The sequence below is a fragment of the Crocodylus siamensis genome, chromosome 1 (assembly GCF_052110815.1).
Source record: "Crocodylus siamensis isolate JL-2025a chromosome 1, ASM5211081v1, whole genome shotgun sequence".
Taxonomy (NCBI): Eukaryota; Metazoa; Chordata; order Crocodylia; family Crocodylidae; genus Crocodylus; species Crocodylus siamensis.
In genome coordinates, this window is record NC_143395.1 from 185,706,653 (window position 1) to 185,723,155 (window position 16,503).

A 16,503-nucleotide genomic window follows, 5' to 3' on the forward strand; every position below is an offset into this window, starting at 1 on the left:
AGGTCTTCCAGGTATCTAAGGATAACTTTCCCTGTTATCTGCAGCACACTTGAACTAATGCCTTGACAGGCCCTGGCTTCTGTGGTCCTGAGACATGACCAGCTGAGAACTCCATATCATCTCAGAATAGAAACTTTTATAGTGTGTATTAATATTTGAGTCTGCCAAGTCAGTAGCTTCTCTATTAACTTGTATTTCGGCTTTATTTAATGTTAAATTCACAAGTCTAGTTTCTAGTACACTAAAGCCAGTTAAGGCTTTGGGAGACTGGATATTTAGAGGACCATGGTAAGCAATTACAGGAGATTTCTGTTGAAACATTGAGAGTGACATTTTGTCACCTAAACTGGCTGTTTATTAGTTAAACCATTGAAGATAAAGGTCAGTCCTCAAGGCTATGTACAGACACTTGGGGAGGTTGGGAGGGCGTTAGAACAAGTTATGGTCACCTGATCTGAGATAAGACAGGATAAGGGGAGGCAGTGGGGCAGAATTTGGGCAGATCGGGGGGGCAAGCAGGCTCTGGGAGGGGGATGGCTGGGGGGGCAAGTGGAGTCCATGGGAAAGACTGGGGGCAGGTGGCATCCACAAGAGGGATTGGGGGGTCAAGAGGTGGGATTAGGTTGCAGGCAGAGTCTATGAGAGGGATCATGATGGGGGGGAAGTGGGGTCCACAGGGGCACAGGCAGGCTCCACAGGAGGAATTGGTGGGGCTAGCAGGGTCTACAGGTGGTTCAGGGGGGTTGGTGAGGTCCAGGAGGGTATGCCAGGATCAGGGGTGCTCACATGGTCGGCAGGAGTGGGGGGGAGCTTAGGGGGTAGGGTCTTTCTCCCCCACCCTCCAGGAATGGGCTATTTTTAGTGTCCCAACACTCCCACCACTAGATGAACCCCTCAGTGAACCAACCCCCATATCCCACCTGCCTTTTCCCCCACACTGACTTAGCTGAGTCAGTTCCCAGCATAAGTGAATGCCAGTAAAACCAGCATCAGGAGTAGCTTGCAGGCTTGCTGTAGTTTGGTGGGCTGGGCTGGGTGGTCATGGGGGGTGAGTTGTCCATCTGGGGGTGGGGTGAGGAACTGGGGGAACTAGAAATAGCCCAGTGCCGGGATGGGGGTGGGGATGGGGAACACACAGCACTGGGGCTGGGCTGGGTACCGGAGATTGGGGTCATTAGATGGGCTTTCCTAGCCCCAGGGCTGCACTGGGAACTGTACAGAGGTTCAGGTAGATCAATCGTGCCTAACCTGATCCAAGTTACACTATCTTTGAGGTATAGTTAACTTAGATCAGGTTGGCCATTTTCAGACTGATCTGTCTTGAATTGCCTTATTGTTCCCACTTAGATCAACATAACTAAGGATCTAAGTGCAGGGTCCACATCTGGGCAAACTAAGTTAGGTCAGGTGGCCATTTTTAGCACAATCTAATTTCCCCATAACCTCCCTGAATGTCTGTATATACCCCAAGTATCAATGAAGTTAGTTTTAACTCTGCTCACTCAGGAAGATAACACTCAAGCGGTAGATTTTAGGCATTTTTGCACAGCCTAGCGGACTTGGAAATTTTAATTAAAAAAAAAATTACCACTTAGATTTTGGTGCACAAACTCAGGGCAATGGGTTCCACAGTAAATTCTTTTGTCACTAATTCATGAAACCATGTCACAAAGTAGGAGTTCAGAGGAGTAGCTTAAAAGAAATGGAAAGAGCTCCAGTAATGTAGTATTGTAGTTGTTTTACCACTTTCTGACACGCAGTAAAAATATTGTATGCCTAGTGATTATGGATAGCTAACTTGTGCCACCTTGAGGAGGGTCTGATTTTCAGACAGTACTGAATACTGTTTCTTCAAAAGCAGGCCCAGGTTCATTACAATAAATTTCCAGTTGTGTGCCCCAAATCACCAGTCACTTTTGAAAGTGACTGCATTTTTTCATGTTTAGTGTGATGAGGCACACTCAGAGAGATTATTAAGTCCTTTATTACAAAGGTCAAAAGTGGTTACAATTTACAGACACAATTTACAAATTATTCACAAAGGAATATGAGAACAACTGATATGCAAAAACTTGACAACTTAATTCAGCAGAGTTTGGAGGTGGGACAGCATAATAGTAACTCATGCTAATGAAAGAGAGATCAAAGTGTACTTTTTCTTTTGCTTCAAAGGTGTAAACAGTGTTTACATAGCACCTTAAGTCATGATCCTGCAGATACTTATGAACATGCTGATCTTTAATTACAAGAAAAGTTCTGTTGAAATCACATGTGTAAACACATGCAGGATTTGGGCTTTATCCTCACAGAGATGAGCACTTTTGGTCAGTGTGAAAGTTTGTAGGTTTTGGTACAATACATTTGCGATGCTTAAAAAGTTCATCAATTTGGAAAGATTTTACTGGTCACAGCAGAAAGCCTTTTTAAGAAAAGCAGATTAGCACTTGAACTGCTGATTTAAGAAATGAACAAAATCAGCAAAATGTGTAGTGGTCACAGTTAGAGTATTGTATATGATATCCAGAGAGATATACCTATCATTGATAGAAATTAATTTACCTTTAAGACCACAGATTTATTGCTTTTCCATATGTTTTTAGGGTAATGCATTTCATTATTTCTATTGTATTTTTTAAAAATCATTTGAGAGACTGGGAAATGTAGCAAAGTAAAGTGGTGACAAATCTCACAAAATAGGAAATTCTGTCACAATACATCTTACCACACCCAAAAGAAGGAAAGTTGATAAGTCTCCAAATCTCCTGATATGAAAATACAACTTTAGCAGCATAGTAGCTGCCATTTCACTAAACATACAAATATCCATCAATTGCACTTTTGCCATCTACTGTGATGAAGTGAAGACAAACTTTACAATAGAGCATGTTGATTTGGGAACACAAACATAAATACAGAAATAATCACCAATATGATGTGTCAAAATCTCAAGCAACGAAACAAAGGATTTCACAAAGGTTATTACATCTAGAGGAGCTGCAGAGTGGGTATAACCCAAATCTTGACAACCTTACACATTTCTTTACCAAGTGACCAGCAATATTCTCAGTTCTATAGATGAAGAATGCTGCAGATGCCATAATAAAAATATACTACTAATGGCAATGTTTTAATGGCACCCACTGGATGTATAACATGTTATTGGTACCATGTGGGACAGAACAACTTTATGGTGTGCCTTTGCTAAGGCCTTTTTGCTGGTTTAAAAGGTAGACTTGTTTTTTAAAACAGATTGTCCAGCAGTGTCAGGTTTATCCATCTTCAATGGAAGATCTCTTTGTTGATCCACATAAGACTTCGTGTCTCATTCGGTTTGCATTCATACTCAATGCTACCAAAGCTGTTTCCCCACTGGCAGTGATCCCGTTTGTGGTAGTTGTAGAACTTGACTTGCCAGACTGTCTCAAAAGTACCAATGTCAGTGAACTGTGAAGAAAGAATAGATCTGCTAAACCGCTCAAGTGGCTCTGTTCCATTTTCTTTAATGCAACGCAGTCTAACTACATTGCAAATAGAACCCACTAGCATAATGGTTATTATTCTCACAATAGCAAAAATCAAAAGCTTTTTCAAGGCTCCATTATACCATTCAGGCAGTCCCTTATGCCTAGGTGCAATTTTTAGGATATACAGGACCTGATTCTCTCCTCTCCATTTATACCTCTGCAAACTGAATAAAAATGCTGCCATTTTGATCAAGTATTTTATACACACTCTCTGCATATGTAAGAGAAGGCAGTGGATAATCAGTCCCATAACCCTCTCCTGGAGAATCCTGCAACACTTGGTGACATGATGGCCCCAAGTGGTTCTTCAGGTGGATGATCATGCCATATTAGAGAATACATGACATATGCATGTTAACATTTGAGACATGCTGTGCCATGTGCTATGTTTCTTTTAGGATCCTACTTCAGCATGTTACTAAGGCACTGTACTCCATACCCCAAAGCTGGAGCAAGTTTCTTTTTTTTTGCTTTAAAATCATAGAAAAAATAGGGCTGGAGGGATGTTAGTAGGTGATCCAGTCCAACTCTCTGCTCGACAGGATCATTCTTGTCTAAACAAATATTTGTCTAATATGTTACTGTGAATTTCCAAAGGTGGAGATTCTACCAGCTCTCTGGGTAGCCTACTCCAATGCTTAACTACTTTCAGAGTTGGAGGTTCTTTCTGATAGCCAATCTAAATTTCTCTTGGTGCAATTTAAGACCATTACTTCTTGTCCTGCCTCCTATAGCCACAGATACCATCTTCTGTACAACCATTCTTCATGCATTTCAAAACTGTTATCAAATCCCCTCTCAATCTTTTCTTCTCCAAACTAAGTAATCCCAGTTCTTCACTGTTTTTCATGAACCATATTTTCTAGACCTCCGATATTTTTGCTGCTTTCTGAACTCTAATTTGTCCTAAAACTGAACACAGGAGTCCAAGTGAGGCTGTACCAGTGCTAAACTGGGTGGGAGAATCATTTACCTTGATTTTCAAACAAACCTCCTGTTAATACAACACAGTGTGCTGTTGGCTTGTTTTGCAACAAGAGTGCACTGCTGGCTCCAAATCAGCTTTTGTTCCACTATAAAGTCCAGGACCTTTTCAGCTATACTGCAGTCTAGCCAGTCATCCCTCAATTTGTATTTAGGCATGTGATTGTTCTGTCCTACGTGCACTTACCTATACTAACTTATATTAAATTAATTCTGGGCCATTCCCCAGCCTATCAAAGTAATTCTGAATCCTAATGTTACCCTCCAGAGCGTCTGCAACTCCATCCAGCTTAGTACCATATGAAAATTTACTAAGTTTGCATTCTATCCTACTTTCCAAATCATTAATGAAGATATTAAACAAGTAGCAAGCTGAGCTGGTACTCAGGGCAAATACTGCAGTAGAACAGGGAAGGAGAGGCAGGGCCAGTGGTTCCAAGAGCCAAGAAAGGGAAGTGCATGGGGCAGGGGTCCGAGAGTGGGGGGGATTCAGGCTTACCTATACTGGGAATTTCCTAAATTCCCTAAACAGTCTGGCTGAGCTGCTACTGATGTGCATACTTTGGCCACCCCAGCTCTGTTGCTCCTAATGCAACAACAGCCAGGAACTGTTCCAAGGCGCAGATTCTGAGGGTCTGGGGGGGGCAATTTTGGTGCCCTGTGTAACGTGATGCCTGGGGCGGGCACCCCTTTTGCCTGCTCCTAGTAATACTATTGCTGTACTCAGGACAGCTCCTTGGATAACCCCACTTGATACCTCCTCCCAACTGGACATTGAGGCATTGATAAATACTCTGGGCATGTGATCCAATCAATTAGGTATCCACTTGACAATTCTTTTGTCTAGCCTGTATCTGCTTTGAGATCTTCACTTACCCTTTTTTTTCTTTACAGTGTAGTTCAGTCTGTAGATTGAGTCAAGATGCCCCCATATTGTTTGCTGCACTTCACTCAGATTCTACTTTACATTAGCACCAGCCTAAAATGAGAGATGCTCCCTTTTGCATATTCCTATAATCACTGCTAATTGTTATGTGTTACCGAGTTATGAAATAATTAAGCTGTTTCCTAGCACCCATCACTTGTCTCTAAGTATTTACTAGTGGCTCTTTACATTCTAGGATGGGGAAGAGGGCCTAGAAGTTCTGAGTTTTTTGCATTCGACATTTTTCTGAACTGAAGCTACAATGAAAATGTTATATAGAAAAAGATGGTACTGGAGCTACAGTAATGGAAGTGGAGCATCTATTTATTGCATGAGAAAGCCTATGCTTTCAGATTAATTGCAAGACTCCAGTGTAACAACTGAAAAAACATTTGAATAAGCAAGACAAAGCTAGGCTTTGATTCAGCTGACCTGGTACAGGTCAGCAACATATGGCCCATGGGCAAGATCTGGCCTGCAGACATGGGTGGCTTTGGTAGTTTTTGGTGATGTGGGGGTTTCAGTGGTAGGCGCTGTCCCTCTGCCTCCATGGGGAGAAGCAGTGGCTGTGAGACCTCTCCCCTTGGTGCCACAGGGTGAAGCAATGGCTGCAGGAGCTCTCCTCATATCACCATAGGGTAAAGCAGCAGTGGCCAGGTCCTACAGTACACCCGATCACCTGCCTCTGACCTGAGCTGGGTCATTCCAGGTCATAACCTGAAAAGGTTGCTAACTGCTGGCCTAGTGTAAAGTTAGAATAACTGCCCAACTTCAACAGTGATACTATAGATTTTCACCAGTGCAAATGAAATCAAGATCTCAGATGCTGTCTTCAAAGTGTAGGTATGATGACTTCCATGCATTAGCTTTAGTCATCATAACCACACACTGCTGCATGTTCCATTACTGGGAGACTCTCCATTACCAAGTCAGTGCAAGTAAAATGGAATAAATTTTATTATTCTTTTTAGCACTGTTCCTCTTTAAATGTTTCCATTGCTCATTTTCAGTTACTTTTCCATTTGATTATTTTTATTCCAGTCATGGGCTCAGGAGCTGATCTTTGATCATCACTGCTGGTAAGTCAACATGCCTTTCCAGCCCCTCTGACCCAGTCAGAAGCAGAAGCTTCTGTGTCTGTAGTTGAGGAATTACTACTAGTTTTCCACAGTTGCACATAGGGGGCTTTTGGTATCTAAGTGGCACCTGAAAAAGCACCTGCTCCCAGTGCCCTGGTAATTTAAACTAAACGGTGACTGCAGTGGAAGGTTCTGCATGCCAAAGGTTATTTATCTATTTATTTATAAAAATCAGGCTTTAGTTTTGCCATAGCCTTAAAAGAAAAGCCCAGTCATTACAGGAAATCACAGAAAACAATCAGAGAATATTATACTGTGGAACCAGCTATTTTCATGTCCTCCAGAGGGTAGAGCTAGATCAGGGGTGGACAAAATACAGCCTGTGGGCTGGATCTGGCCCATAGAGGAGCCCAGTCCAGCTTGTGGTGGGTCCTTTGGTTCTGCCTGAGCCAGGCACTATCCAGCTGGGGCACATCCTGCCACCCCTGGGCATGCTGCGGGGCTGGGGTGGCTCTGCAGGTCAGTTGCCTTTCTAGGCAGACCAAGTGGTAGCAGCTTCTTTCATCTGCTGCTGCTGATGGCCCCAGCCCTGTGGTACCAGTGGGGACCTGTGCCACAGCCTTGACCTAGACTTTCCCAATTACACTAAACAGTGGTAGTAGCAGTGCCTATTGGGCAGAAACTGTTGGTTAGCGCAGGGGGAAAGCAGCCCTTCCCCTCGTCACTGCCTGGTGCTTCCTGCTCCAGCTGCCCAGAGCCCAAGCCTGGGCTGCCCTGTGTCTCTGCTGCTGTTACTGCCATCTCCAGGCTGCCGTGTGGAGCAGCAGTGGCAGTGCAGAGCAGCTGCAGGGCAGTCCAGGTGTGGGCTCCTGGTGGCAGATGGAAGAAGCTGCCACTGGCTGGTCTGCCTAGAAAGGCAGTCTAGCTGTGGAGCTGCCCCAGCTCCACTGCATACCCAGGGGGCAGCAGGACGCACCATGAGCGAGTAGTGCATAGCAGGTGTGAGATGGGCTGAGGTCTGGGATGTGGCACAGGTTCCAGCTGGTCTACTCTTGCCAAGGTCAGTCTGGAGTAGGCACAGGGCAGGGCGGGGTGTTGGGGAAGCAGCGCAAGGCATGCAGGCTCCAGGCTTTTGTGGGGTGGGGATGGGTGTTGACTGGCTCAGGGGGCAGGCAAGAGGGGGCTCCCGTGCACACCCCACCATATCTACAAACCTTCCCCCACAAACCCCACCCTCTCCCACATACAATCATGCACCCTACAAACACTGCACCCACCTACACCCTCCCCCACGCACTCCTCCCCACATGCACCCACACCATACACACCCGTGCCTCTGGGGGGAGCCCCACTCACTGCTGTGCACACCCCCCCACCACATGCACCCATTCTCCCACACGCACCCCCCCCAGCCAGCCAGCCACCCACCTCCTCCACACACCCCACAAACCCCATACCCACACCCCCACACAAACCCCTTGCATCCACACACACACCTATAGCCTCCCATGAGCCCCATGCCCCCCAACAGGCCCTGCAATATAAAAGTAAGACTTCATTTTGAGCTATTTTGTAATCACTTCTGTATACACAATGCAAACACACACAGATCAGGACATAAATATTTTTTTAAAATAAAATTAAAACATGTTATTGTGGATGTTTGATTTTTAGTATATAATCTGGTGGGTTTTTTCTAGTTCCAAGACGGCAAACCCCCTCACAAGGTGAGGGGAGGGACTTCTGGTGGCAAAGGTCAGGATTTAGGGGGCAGGACTTTCAGTCTCAAGATGGTGACCAGGGTGAGGCACCAGTCAAGGGATGGGGCTACCCTTGCAGCCCACAACAGCTCTCCAAAACTCACTGAGCCGCCCTCCAGCCAAAATAATTGCCTGCACCAGAGCTAGACTCAGACACAGCTAGGTCAAGTACCTTACATGCATACAGAGATCTGGAAAAATGCTCAGATGTTTCCTAGGTACTAGGCATAATTTAAGAGATTATGTAATCCAGATGAAGAATTAAAATCACTGATGTAAAGACTTAGGCCTCATCCTGTTACAGCAATTTCAGCGACTACTGATTTAAACCAAGAGTATTAGTAACAGCTTGTCTGATAAGTAGGGCACAGCACACAGGAAACATCATTATGTTTTTTAACAATAAATTATCTTGGCTGATAAATTACCATGAGCTAACTTTCTTCTGAACATTAAAACTCCTTTGTTAAGACTAGTGCATCTATGAAAGCTGAATCATACACTTCTTACTTAGGTGAAGCCAATTATCTTCAGTGAGGCCTTAGCTTTTATACTTTATGCAGTATCCTGATTTCTAGACTGTCAGACCACTACCTTTCATAGGAAAGGTAAAGGAGAAAAGTTAACCACAACCTGAGGAAAACTATGAGGGGACTAGTTATATACAAAGTGTATAATGTTTTAAACCAAAGTTAAGTTAGGTTCTGGTATGCTACTTAGGAAAGCAGACAGGTGCTGGCCACACAATTTGCAAACTTGAATGCCTAATGCTATATCTATTAATCTCTACATACCTTTAGCAATGGAATCCATGTTTAGATTCTAATATTAAATATTAGGTGCCTGCATTTGAAGGACTTGGTTTTGAAAACCAAATCCTGATAGATGCCGAGTACCTGCTTAGCCCTTTTGAATCTTGTAACTTCAAGGCTGGTATCTCAATACAATAACCAGCATTTAGAAGTCCATCTTTGCCAGCTTGGCCTTTACGCTTATTTTAACATATGTGCAAAAAATAAACTACTGGATTTCCAAGTCTCACAGCAACACTGCACCTCCAGGGTTAAAATACTGTGGCTAGCAAAATGGAGACCCTTTGTTCTGTGCAGGTTCAATCTGTGAGAAGCAGTGCATTTCATGTTCTGTGGGGGACTATAGCAGAACATGTTGGATGCCTCTTGCCATAGGGGCCAAGAGAGGTAGTTAGTCCTGATAGTCTGAAGTCAGGCAGAAAGCAGAACTTGGTGGCACCTTAAAGACTAACTGATTCAGAGAGTCATAAGCTTTCACAGGTGACAACCTGCTTCATCAGATACTATAGCATATGACTTATGGCATATAGCATCTGCCAAAGTCATCTACCAAAGCTTATGCCTCTCTGGACCAGTTAGTCTTTAAGGAGCCACTCCATCCTGCCTTCCGTAGGAACCAAGAGATGCTTGCCTTTTTAACTTCTACAAAAAATACAATCTTACATATTCACATTACATAGACTGATATCCTACCAAAAAGAGAAGATGTTTTGAAAATTCAGGCATTATGCTGAGCATTTGTTTTTCCATGAGCAAATACTGAGTCCAAAGTTAAGGAGATAATTGTTTATTCCAAAGATTTAAGAGGAATTAATTACCCAAGCAAATGACAGTATCAGCCATTACCTTTACTATAACGAAGTACCTTAGTTAAAGACCTAGGCCTCCATAATTAACTTATGCGCATACTTTGCTAACACAGGACAGTTCTTAATTTGCATATTTTTAAAAAAGTTATGTAGCACAAGCATAAAAAAAAAACATAAAAGGTTTAAAAAGAATGGTCAAGAACTGCTTAAGTTAATAGAGAACTCTAATAAACAATTTAATTGATTGGGTATCTCATTACCACATATAGCTACTCTGCCTTCTGTCTGACTTCAGACTAACACAGGTAGGTACCTCTCTCTCAACAGACACAGTTATAGATCACATAAAGGACAAGTGAGATATTCTTTTACATAGTTAGATATTGTCTAAGACCATTCAAAAGGGAAGAGATTTATTCTTACCAGGTAATTAAGCATAACTGCTTCTTTCCCAGACCCGAGATGTGTGCCCAAAAGCTTGTGTAACATCTCACCACCTATACTATTGATCCAATAAAAAGGCTGTTACCAAATGAATCCTGGTCCGCAGATATTCCCTGGCCCATCACAACACCAGTACTGACCTGGCCTGAAAGCTGTGTAATTTGTGTGGACTACCACATTAATGAAAATTCCAGCAGAAAACAAAGCCTGAGAACATAATGCAGGAAGATCTCCAATGTACCCTGAAGTACAACAAGGAGGAGAAAATTGGCATCCTGTGCCCAATCCTCAACTGATGCGAATTGTTATGGAAGGGACTCTTATAGGGAGGATCTATCCCCAACTTTAAAGGCATACATAGTAAACACCAAAACCCCCTGGGACTGCACAGGCAGAAACCTCCATGAAACATTTCCTCAAAGAGAGCTGTGGGGGTCTACTGCTGCTGGGATCTTCAACTCTACACAACATTAACAAGGTCTGTTCCCTTCTTCATTATTTAATATTTAATTAATTGCTAGTGATTAAGTCTTGTATTACATTTGAGCAAGTGGTGGGAAAGTTTACATTCTATTGCAATTTTTTTCTTTAACACTAGGAAGAACTTAAAAAAAAAGTTTAATAAACTCTTCATGAAAAAACATGAGGACTTTTATTTACTGAATAAGTGCTCAGTTCAGCTTGAGTTAGCTCAGTTCTGTCAAGCATCAGGAAATATCTATCTGTTTCAAATTGGGCATGCTAGAAGACTTAGCCATTAGTATACTCACTTCCATACTAGAGTAAGTACAAGTAGTAACTGTATATTCCTAAGAAATGAAACTAATTTCTCATGCTAAGCATTTTAACTTGGTTATAACTTCAAAGAGACCCCCTTTATCACAACTACATGACAAAAAAGGGTGCATGACATGATGGGATGTTTTTTCCCCCTCTCATGAATCAATGTAAATACAAAAGCTGTGACACCAAGCTGGGGGGAGTAAGTAGATAGGCTGGAGGGTAGGGTTAGGATTCAGAGTGACACAGACAAATTGGAGGATTGGGCCAAAAGAAATCTCATGAGGTTCAACAAGGACAAGTGCAAAGTCCTGCACTTAGGACAGAACAATCCCATGCACTGGTACAGGCTGGAGGCTGACTGGCTGGGCAGCAGCTCTGCAGTAAAGGACCTGGGGTTTATAGTGGAAAACAAGCTGAAAATAAGCCAGAAGTATGCCCTTGTTGCCAAGAAGGCTAACGGCATACTGGGTTGCATTAGTAGGTGTGTTGTCAGTAGGTCAAGGGAAGTGATTATTCCCCTGGTGAATATTCAGCACTGGTGAGGCCACGTCTGGAGTACTGTGTTCAGTTTTGGGCCCTCCCGTACACAAAGGGTGTGGACAAATTGGAGAGAGTCCAGCAAAGGGCGACAAAAATGTTTTGGGGGCTGGGGCACAAAACTTCTGAGGAGAGGCTGAGGGAACTGGCCTTATTTAGTTTGGAGAAGAGAAGACTGAGAGGGGATTTAATAGCAACCTTCAACTATCTGAGGGGTGGTTGAGGATGGAGCTAGACTGTTGTAAGTGGTGGCAGATGACAGAACAAGGAGCAATGGTCTCAAGTTTCAGCAAGGGAAGTTTAGGTTAGCTATAAAGAAGAAATTTCTCAGTAGGAGGGCAGTAAAACACTGGAACAGGTTACTTGGAGAGGTGGTGGAAGTTCCTTAGGAGTTATTTAAGACCTGGCTAGACAAGGCTTTGGCTGTGATGATCTAGTTGGGCACGGTCCTGCTTTGAGTAGGGGGGTTGGACTAGATGACCTTCTGGCATCCCTTCCAACCCTAATTTTGCATGAATCTATTATTCTAAAAGCATTACAAAAAGTTAATTTTATTGGAGACCTACTCAGCTGCCTGACACTTTGCTAGCACTCATATGATCTAAAGTTCTTCAGCTGGGAGTTGCCTGCTAGGTGTGAGCCCCATTTAGGTGCAACGGGAGGAAAGGTAGTGAGTATCGCTAGACTTCCATGACCCACCCTGACATAAGAACAAGAGACCTCAACGTTTCCTGAAGTTTTAAAGCTATTTTCACCCTAGCTGCATTTGCTAGCAGATTTGAGTCTCTTCTTTGAAAATCTGAGGCAAAGCCTGAAATGGAAGTGTCTAGCACCTTGATATCTCCAGGGAATAGTTCCTGTCAGTTTTCCAAGTGTGTTATTTACATTGTGAAGCATTGGTGTGATAGCGGCCAATTACAAAATAATTATGGGTTAGCAATGCACTATTAATTGTTTCAAGAATTACCACATAGATTATAGCATGTATATTGTATAGTCTTATAAAATTCTTTATATACTAAGTGGGGCAGGTAGCACTGCTCATCATGAAGTTTGCTGAATACCCATTATAAGTAGCTGTTTTATGGTACTTGTAGCTTTGCAAACTTGAATTATTTAGACTAAATTCTTCCATGCTGGGGGCCTGCCTGTGCATTAGGATAGTGTGTTATGAGTTAAGCCTCTATACAGAATAGAGGGCTATGGGACTTGAATTGATATTATATAGTAAAAAATTACTGTCTGCAGGAGCCCTCTTTAATTTGTGGCAGAAGCTGCAAGGTGCATAACATGGAATTATAGAAAAAGAAAGGGTGGGATCATAGTTAAGCCAGTTGAAGGCTGTGCTGGAGAATTAGATTCTATCCCTGCCTCTCTCTCAGAGATCCTATGTAATGTGATGACAAGCCACTTATAACAAGATTTTCAGTGGTCATTGGTGCCTATGTGGTCCTCATTTTATGCATGTCTTGGAATCCAGTCACAGCTGCAAGTGAAGCCAATAGGCGCTATGCTTTGATACTATACATGTTATATAATGCCAAATAATTTTATCAATAAAAGTCATGTCCTAGATCTCAAAGTGGGCACCCAAAATTAGTGAATACTTTTGACTTTAATCTCTGTAGCTCAGTTTTCCATCTGAGATGGAAGGATAATACCCCCTAACATCATGTGGTTTTTGTGAAACTAAATTAACATTTGTGGAAGACTCTGAAGGAATCAGTAATGAATGCTACAGAAAAGCCCATGCGGAAATGAATAAATCTGTCTTCAGAGTGGGATCTGAATCGTATGTGGTAACTAGGGCAAGGAGTCTCACAATGTTTTAGGAGAGGAAAACAAAACCACTGAATAATTACTCTTAAGCAAACATCATCCATTTTGTACACCAGGAGAGAAGCTGGGGGAAGGGGGAGTGGGGGGATGGTGATAGTCTATAATTAGATGATCACACTATCATAATGCATATAGATGAGGGAGTATATTATCCTCCTATTTTCTAAATTCTGAGTGCATGAATTTGCAAAATAATCTTTTACATAGCCATGTGCAATATTTATAGGCACCAGAAGAACTCACTGAATAGCCAGATCTAGTATTCTAGTGGGGTTTTTTGGTGGTAAAAAATGTGGACTCCAAAACAGCTGAGATGCTTATATATTTTTTTTATAGAAAATTCACATGGGAAGATATATTTCAGTCTAGTGAAGGGGAAGAGGGATGGTTTTGTGATCAAGGTGCTAAACAGCCTCAGCACTGAATCTGCCTCAAATTCCTGTGGGAGTCACTTAGGGCCAGGTCCTATTTCATCCCTAAAGCATGATCCCATTCCACTGTGCTGAGTCCCTGAAAACCAATAACATAAAAAATCCTCCTCTTTCTCCTCACTGCCTTAGACTAGAGGCTAAGATGTTTCCTTAAGATGTGGCATATTACGTAGTAGACATGTTAACAGTTTTTTCAGGGACCGAGAAGAGGGAGAATAGAACTGTGCTTAGGCACCTAGTAGCGTGGAATAGGATCCAACGCTTAATTTGTATGGGCCTCAGCTCCCCATCTATAAAATGTTGATGGGCTGAGCTTACTGGCAAAGTTTCAGTGGAACATTTATTAAAAAAGCTGAAAGCTCCCTGGGAACACACCTGTTTTGTTACAGGCAGGGTAGGGAGAATATCTCAGTGTGACATTACCAGAACAGAAGGTTTCAGAGCGTTCTTTTTGGTTAAAAGCTTATTTATTTCATAGCTTCCTAGAATCAGAGAGATTGGAGGCTCCTTCTAGCCCTATGAGGTCATCTGGTCCAACCCCCTGCCTGAGGCAGGATCATCCCTATCCAAACCATCCTATAAAACCATAAGAGTAATATTATTGTAAGAGTGACCCTCAAAATAATTTTCTCCTATTCCTCTCAGACACTAGCTTATGGGAAATTTTGTCTTTTTATTCTAATTCAGAGTACTATACACGTGCACACACATACACACGTGCGTGTAAACACAGAGAATGTGTGTGACTGTACTATACATTTGGAAATGCAGGAATTTCCTGGAAAGGGAAGCTGTGCATTTTGTCCTACTCACAGCAGAGTCATCCCTGTTTATGAGGTGCTCAGATATTATGGTGATGCAGCCATCTATGTATGGTCAGAAATGAGGGAGCTCCTCAGTTAGTTCTCAAAGACTGACTTATCCCTCCAAATGCCTGCATGCACCACAGGGAAGCCAAAGGCACCTCAGGATGGGAGTCAGGACAGACACTTCACATGGGTGGGACAGAAAGCACTGCCAGCAGGGATCGCTTAGCATCTGCACACTGGCTTGGGAGCAGGCTCCTATTCCCAAGCTCCTACTGCATCACCAAAAGCCCTGAGGCTTTGGCAAGACTCGTCCTTCCAGGGTACAACCAGTCAGTAGCCTACAGAAGGAGGGGGAGGTTGACCCCCTAGACATCACAGACACACAGGCTGACCCCACAGCCAAATTAACCCTTTAGTGAGCTCTAGGCAAACAAACACATGGGGCCCAGGCCAGTTGAGATCCCCCTCCCCATCCTGGCCCTGCTGCCTGCAGGGAGCTGGCCTCAGAGCTGCCTTTAGGAAGCAGCAAGGCAGAGGGGTGGGGACAGGAAGGCAGACGGGGCCACTGGAGGGGAGGACTGGGGCAGCTCAGGACTCTAGGCACGTGCCTAGTTTGCCTGTGTGTTAATTTGGCCCTACCTGACCCCCCTAGATATCACTCACACACACACACACACACGTTGACCCACTAGATGTCACATACACGTCCATGCCCCAGATATCACACACCCATGCTGACCTGCTAGATATCACCCCTCCCCGCCCTGAATCGGGCAGAGTGCCCAGGGGAGCGGCGGGTGCCAGCCTTCTGTGGGCACAGCTGCAGGCCGGGCCGGGGCAGGCAGGAGCAGGCCAGGGGCCCCAGCCGCGCCCCGCCCCGCCCCGCCCCGCGCACCTGCATGTGGACCTGGATGGGCTGCCGCTCGCCGCTCTTGGTGTGCGCCACCCCCTCCGTGTCGTACACGCCGGCGTAGGACACGAGCTGCGGGTCGCGGCCCTTCTCCTCCAGCGGCACGCTCACGCCGCCGATGCCCAGCGCCCTGCGGGGGACACAAGCGGCAGCGTCAGCGCCCGCGGCCCGGCCCGGCCCCGCCGCCCGCCGCCCGCCGGCAGCACTCACGCGGCGGCGAGGGTGCCCGGCCGCAGCTGCACGTCCACGCGGTACTTGGCGCCCGTGAGCAGCTTGATGGTGCGGTTCTGGCCGAAGCGCTGCCCGTCCACCTTGAAGTAGACCGGGCCGTCGTTGGGCTGGATGCGCAGCGCCAGGCTGATGCGCACCAGCGGGGGGATCTCCCCCATGGCTGCGGGGCGGACGCGGCGCGGGGCCGGGATGCGGCGGCGGCGGCGGCGGCGGGAGGATGCGGCGGAGGTGCCGCCCCGCCTCGCCCGGCCCGGCCGCTGCCATTGGCCCGCGCGGCCCCCCGGCCCCGCCCCCGCCGTGATTGCGGCCGCTGTCATCCGCTTTCCCGGGGGGCAGCGCTCGGGGCGAGGGCTTTGCCAACCCTCCAGGGCGGCCCTGCAGGCTCCAGGGGTGAGACGCACGTCTCCGGGAGACCGCTCCCCGGGAGATGGAGGAGAGGGCGTCCATTGGCATCCCTGTGAAATGTTGGACCTAGACTGACACGCTTGTCCAGTGGGCTTTTCAAATGTCATAGTCGCGTGCATTTGCCTTCCTGACGGCGAGTCCATAGCGGCCTTACAGTTCAGGGGCAGGCAATTCTTTCAGGCAGAGGGCCGCTTACTGAGTCTTGGCAAGCAGTCAAGGGC

General features: G+C 45.1%; 1 protein-coding gene across 1 annotated transcript; it reads right to left on the reverse strand.

Moving 5' to 3' along the window:
- Window positions 1–2,006: 2,006 nt before the first annotated feature.
- CNRIP1 (cannabinoid receptor interacting protein 1) lies at window positions 2,007–16,084 on the reverse strand. Its single transcript, XM_090031543.1, has 3 exons — window positions 15,857–16,084; window positions 15,632–15,776; window positions 2,007–3,444 (listed from the first exon to the last, which is right to left on the reverse strand). The coding sequence occupies exons 1-3, from the start codon at window positions 16,033–16,035 to the stop codon at window positions 3,280–3,282; spliced, it is 489 nt and encodes a 162-aa protein (XP_089887669.1). The 5' UTR covers window positions 16,036–16,084; the 3' UTR covers window positions 2,007–3,279.
- Window positions 16,085–16,503: the final 419 nt, after the last annotated feature.

Bases quoted from the DNA above. Each gene is read 5' to 3' on its own strand.
- CNRIP1 (XM_090031543.1), bottom strand. From the start codon at position 16,035: ATGGGGGAGATCCCCCCGCTGGTGCGCATCAGCCTGGCGCTGCGCATC. The intron at 15,777-15,856 runs GTGAGTGCTGCC...TGTCCCCCGCAG, and splicing joins CCGGGCACCCTCGCCGCCGC to GGCGCTGGGCATCGGCGGCG. The intron at 3,445-15,631 runs GTGCGCGGGGCG...CTTTCTTCACAG, and splicing joins CCATCCAGGTCCACATGCAG to TTCACTGACATTGGTACTTT.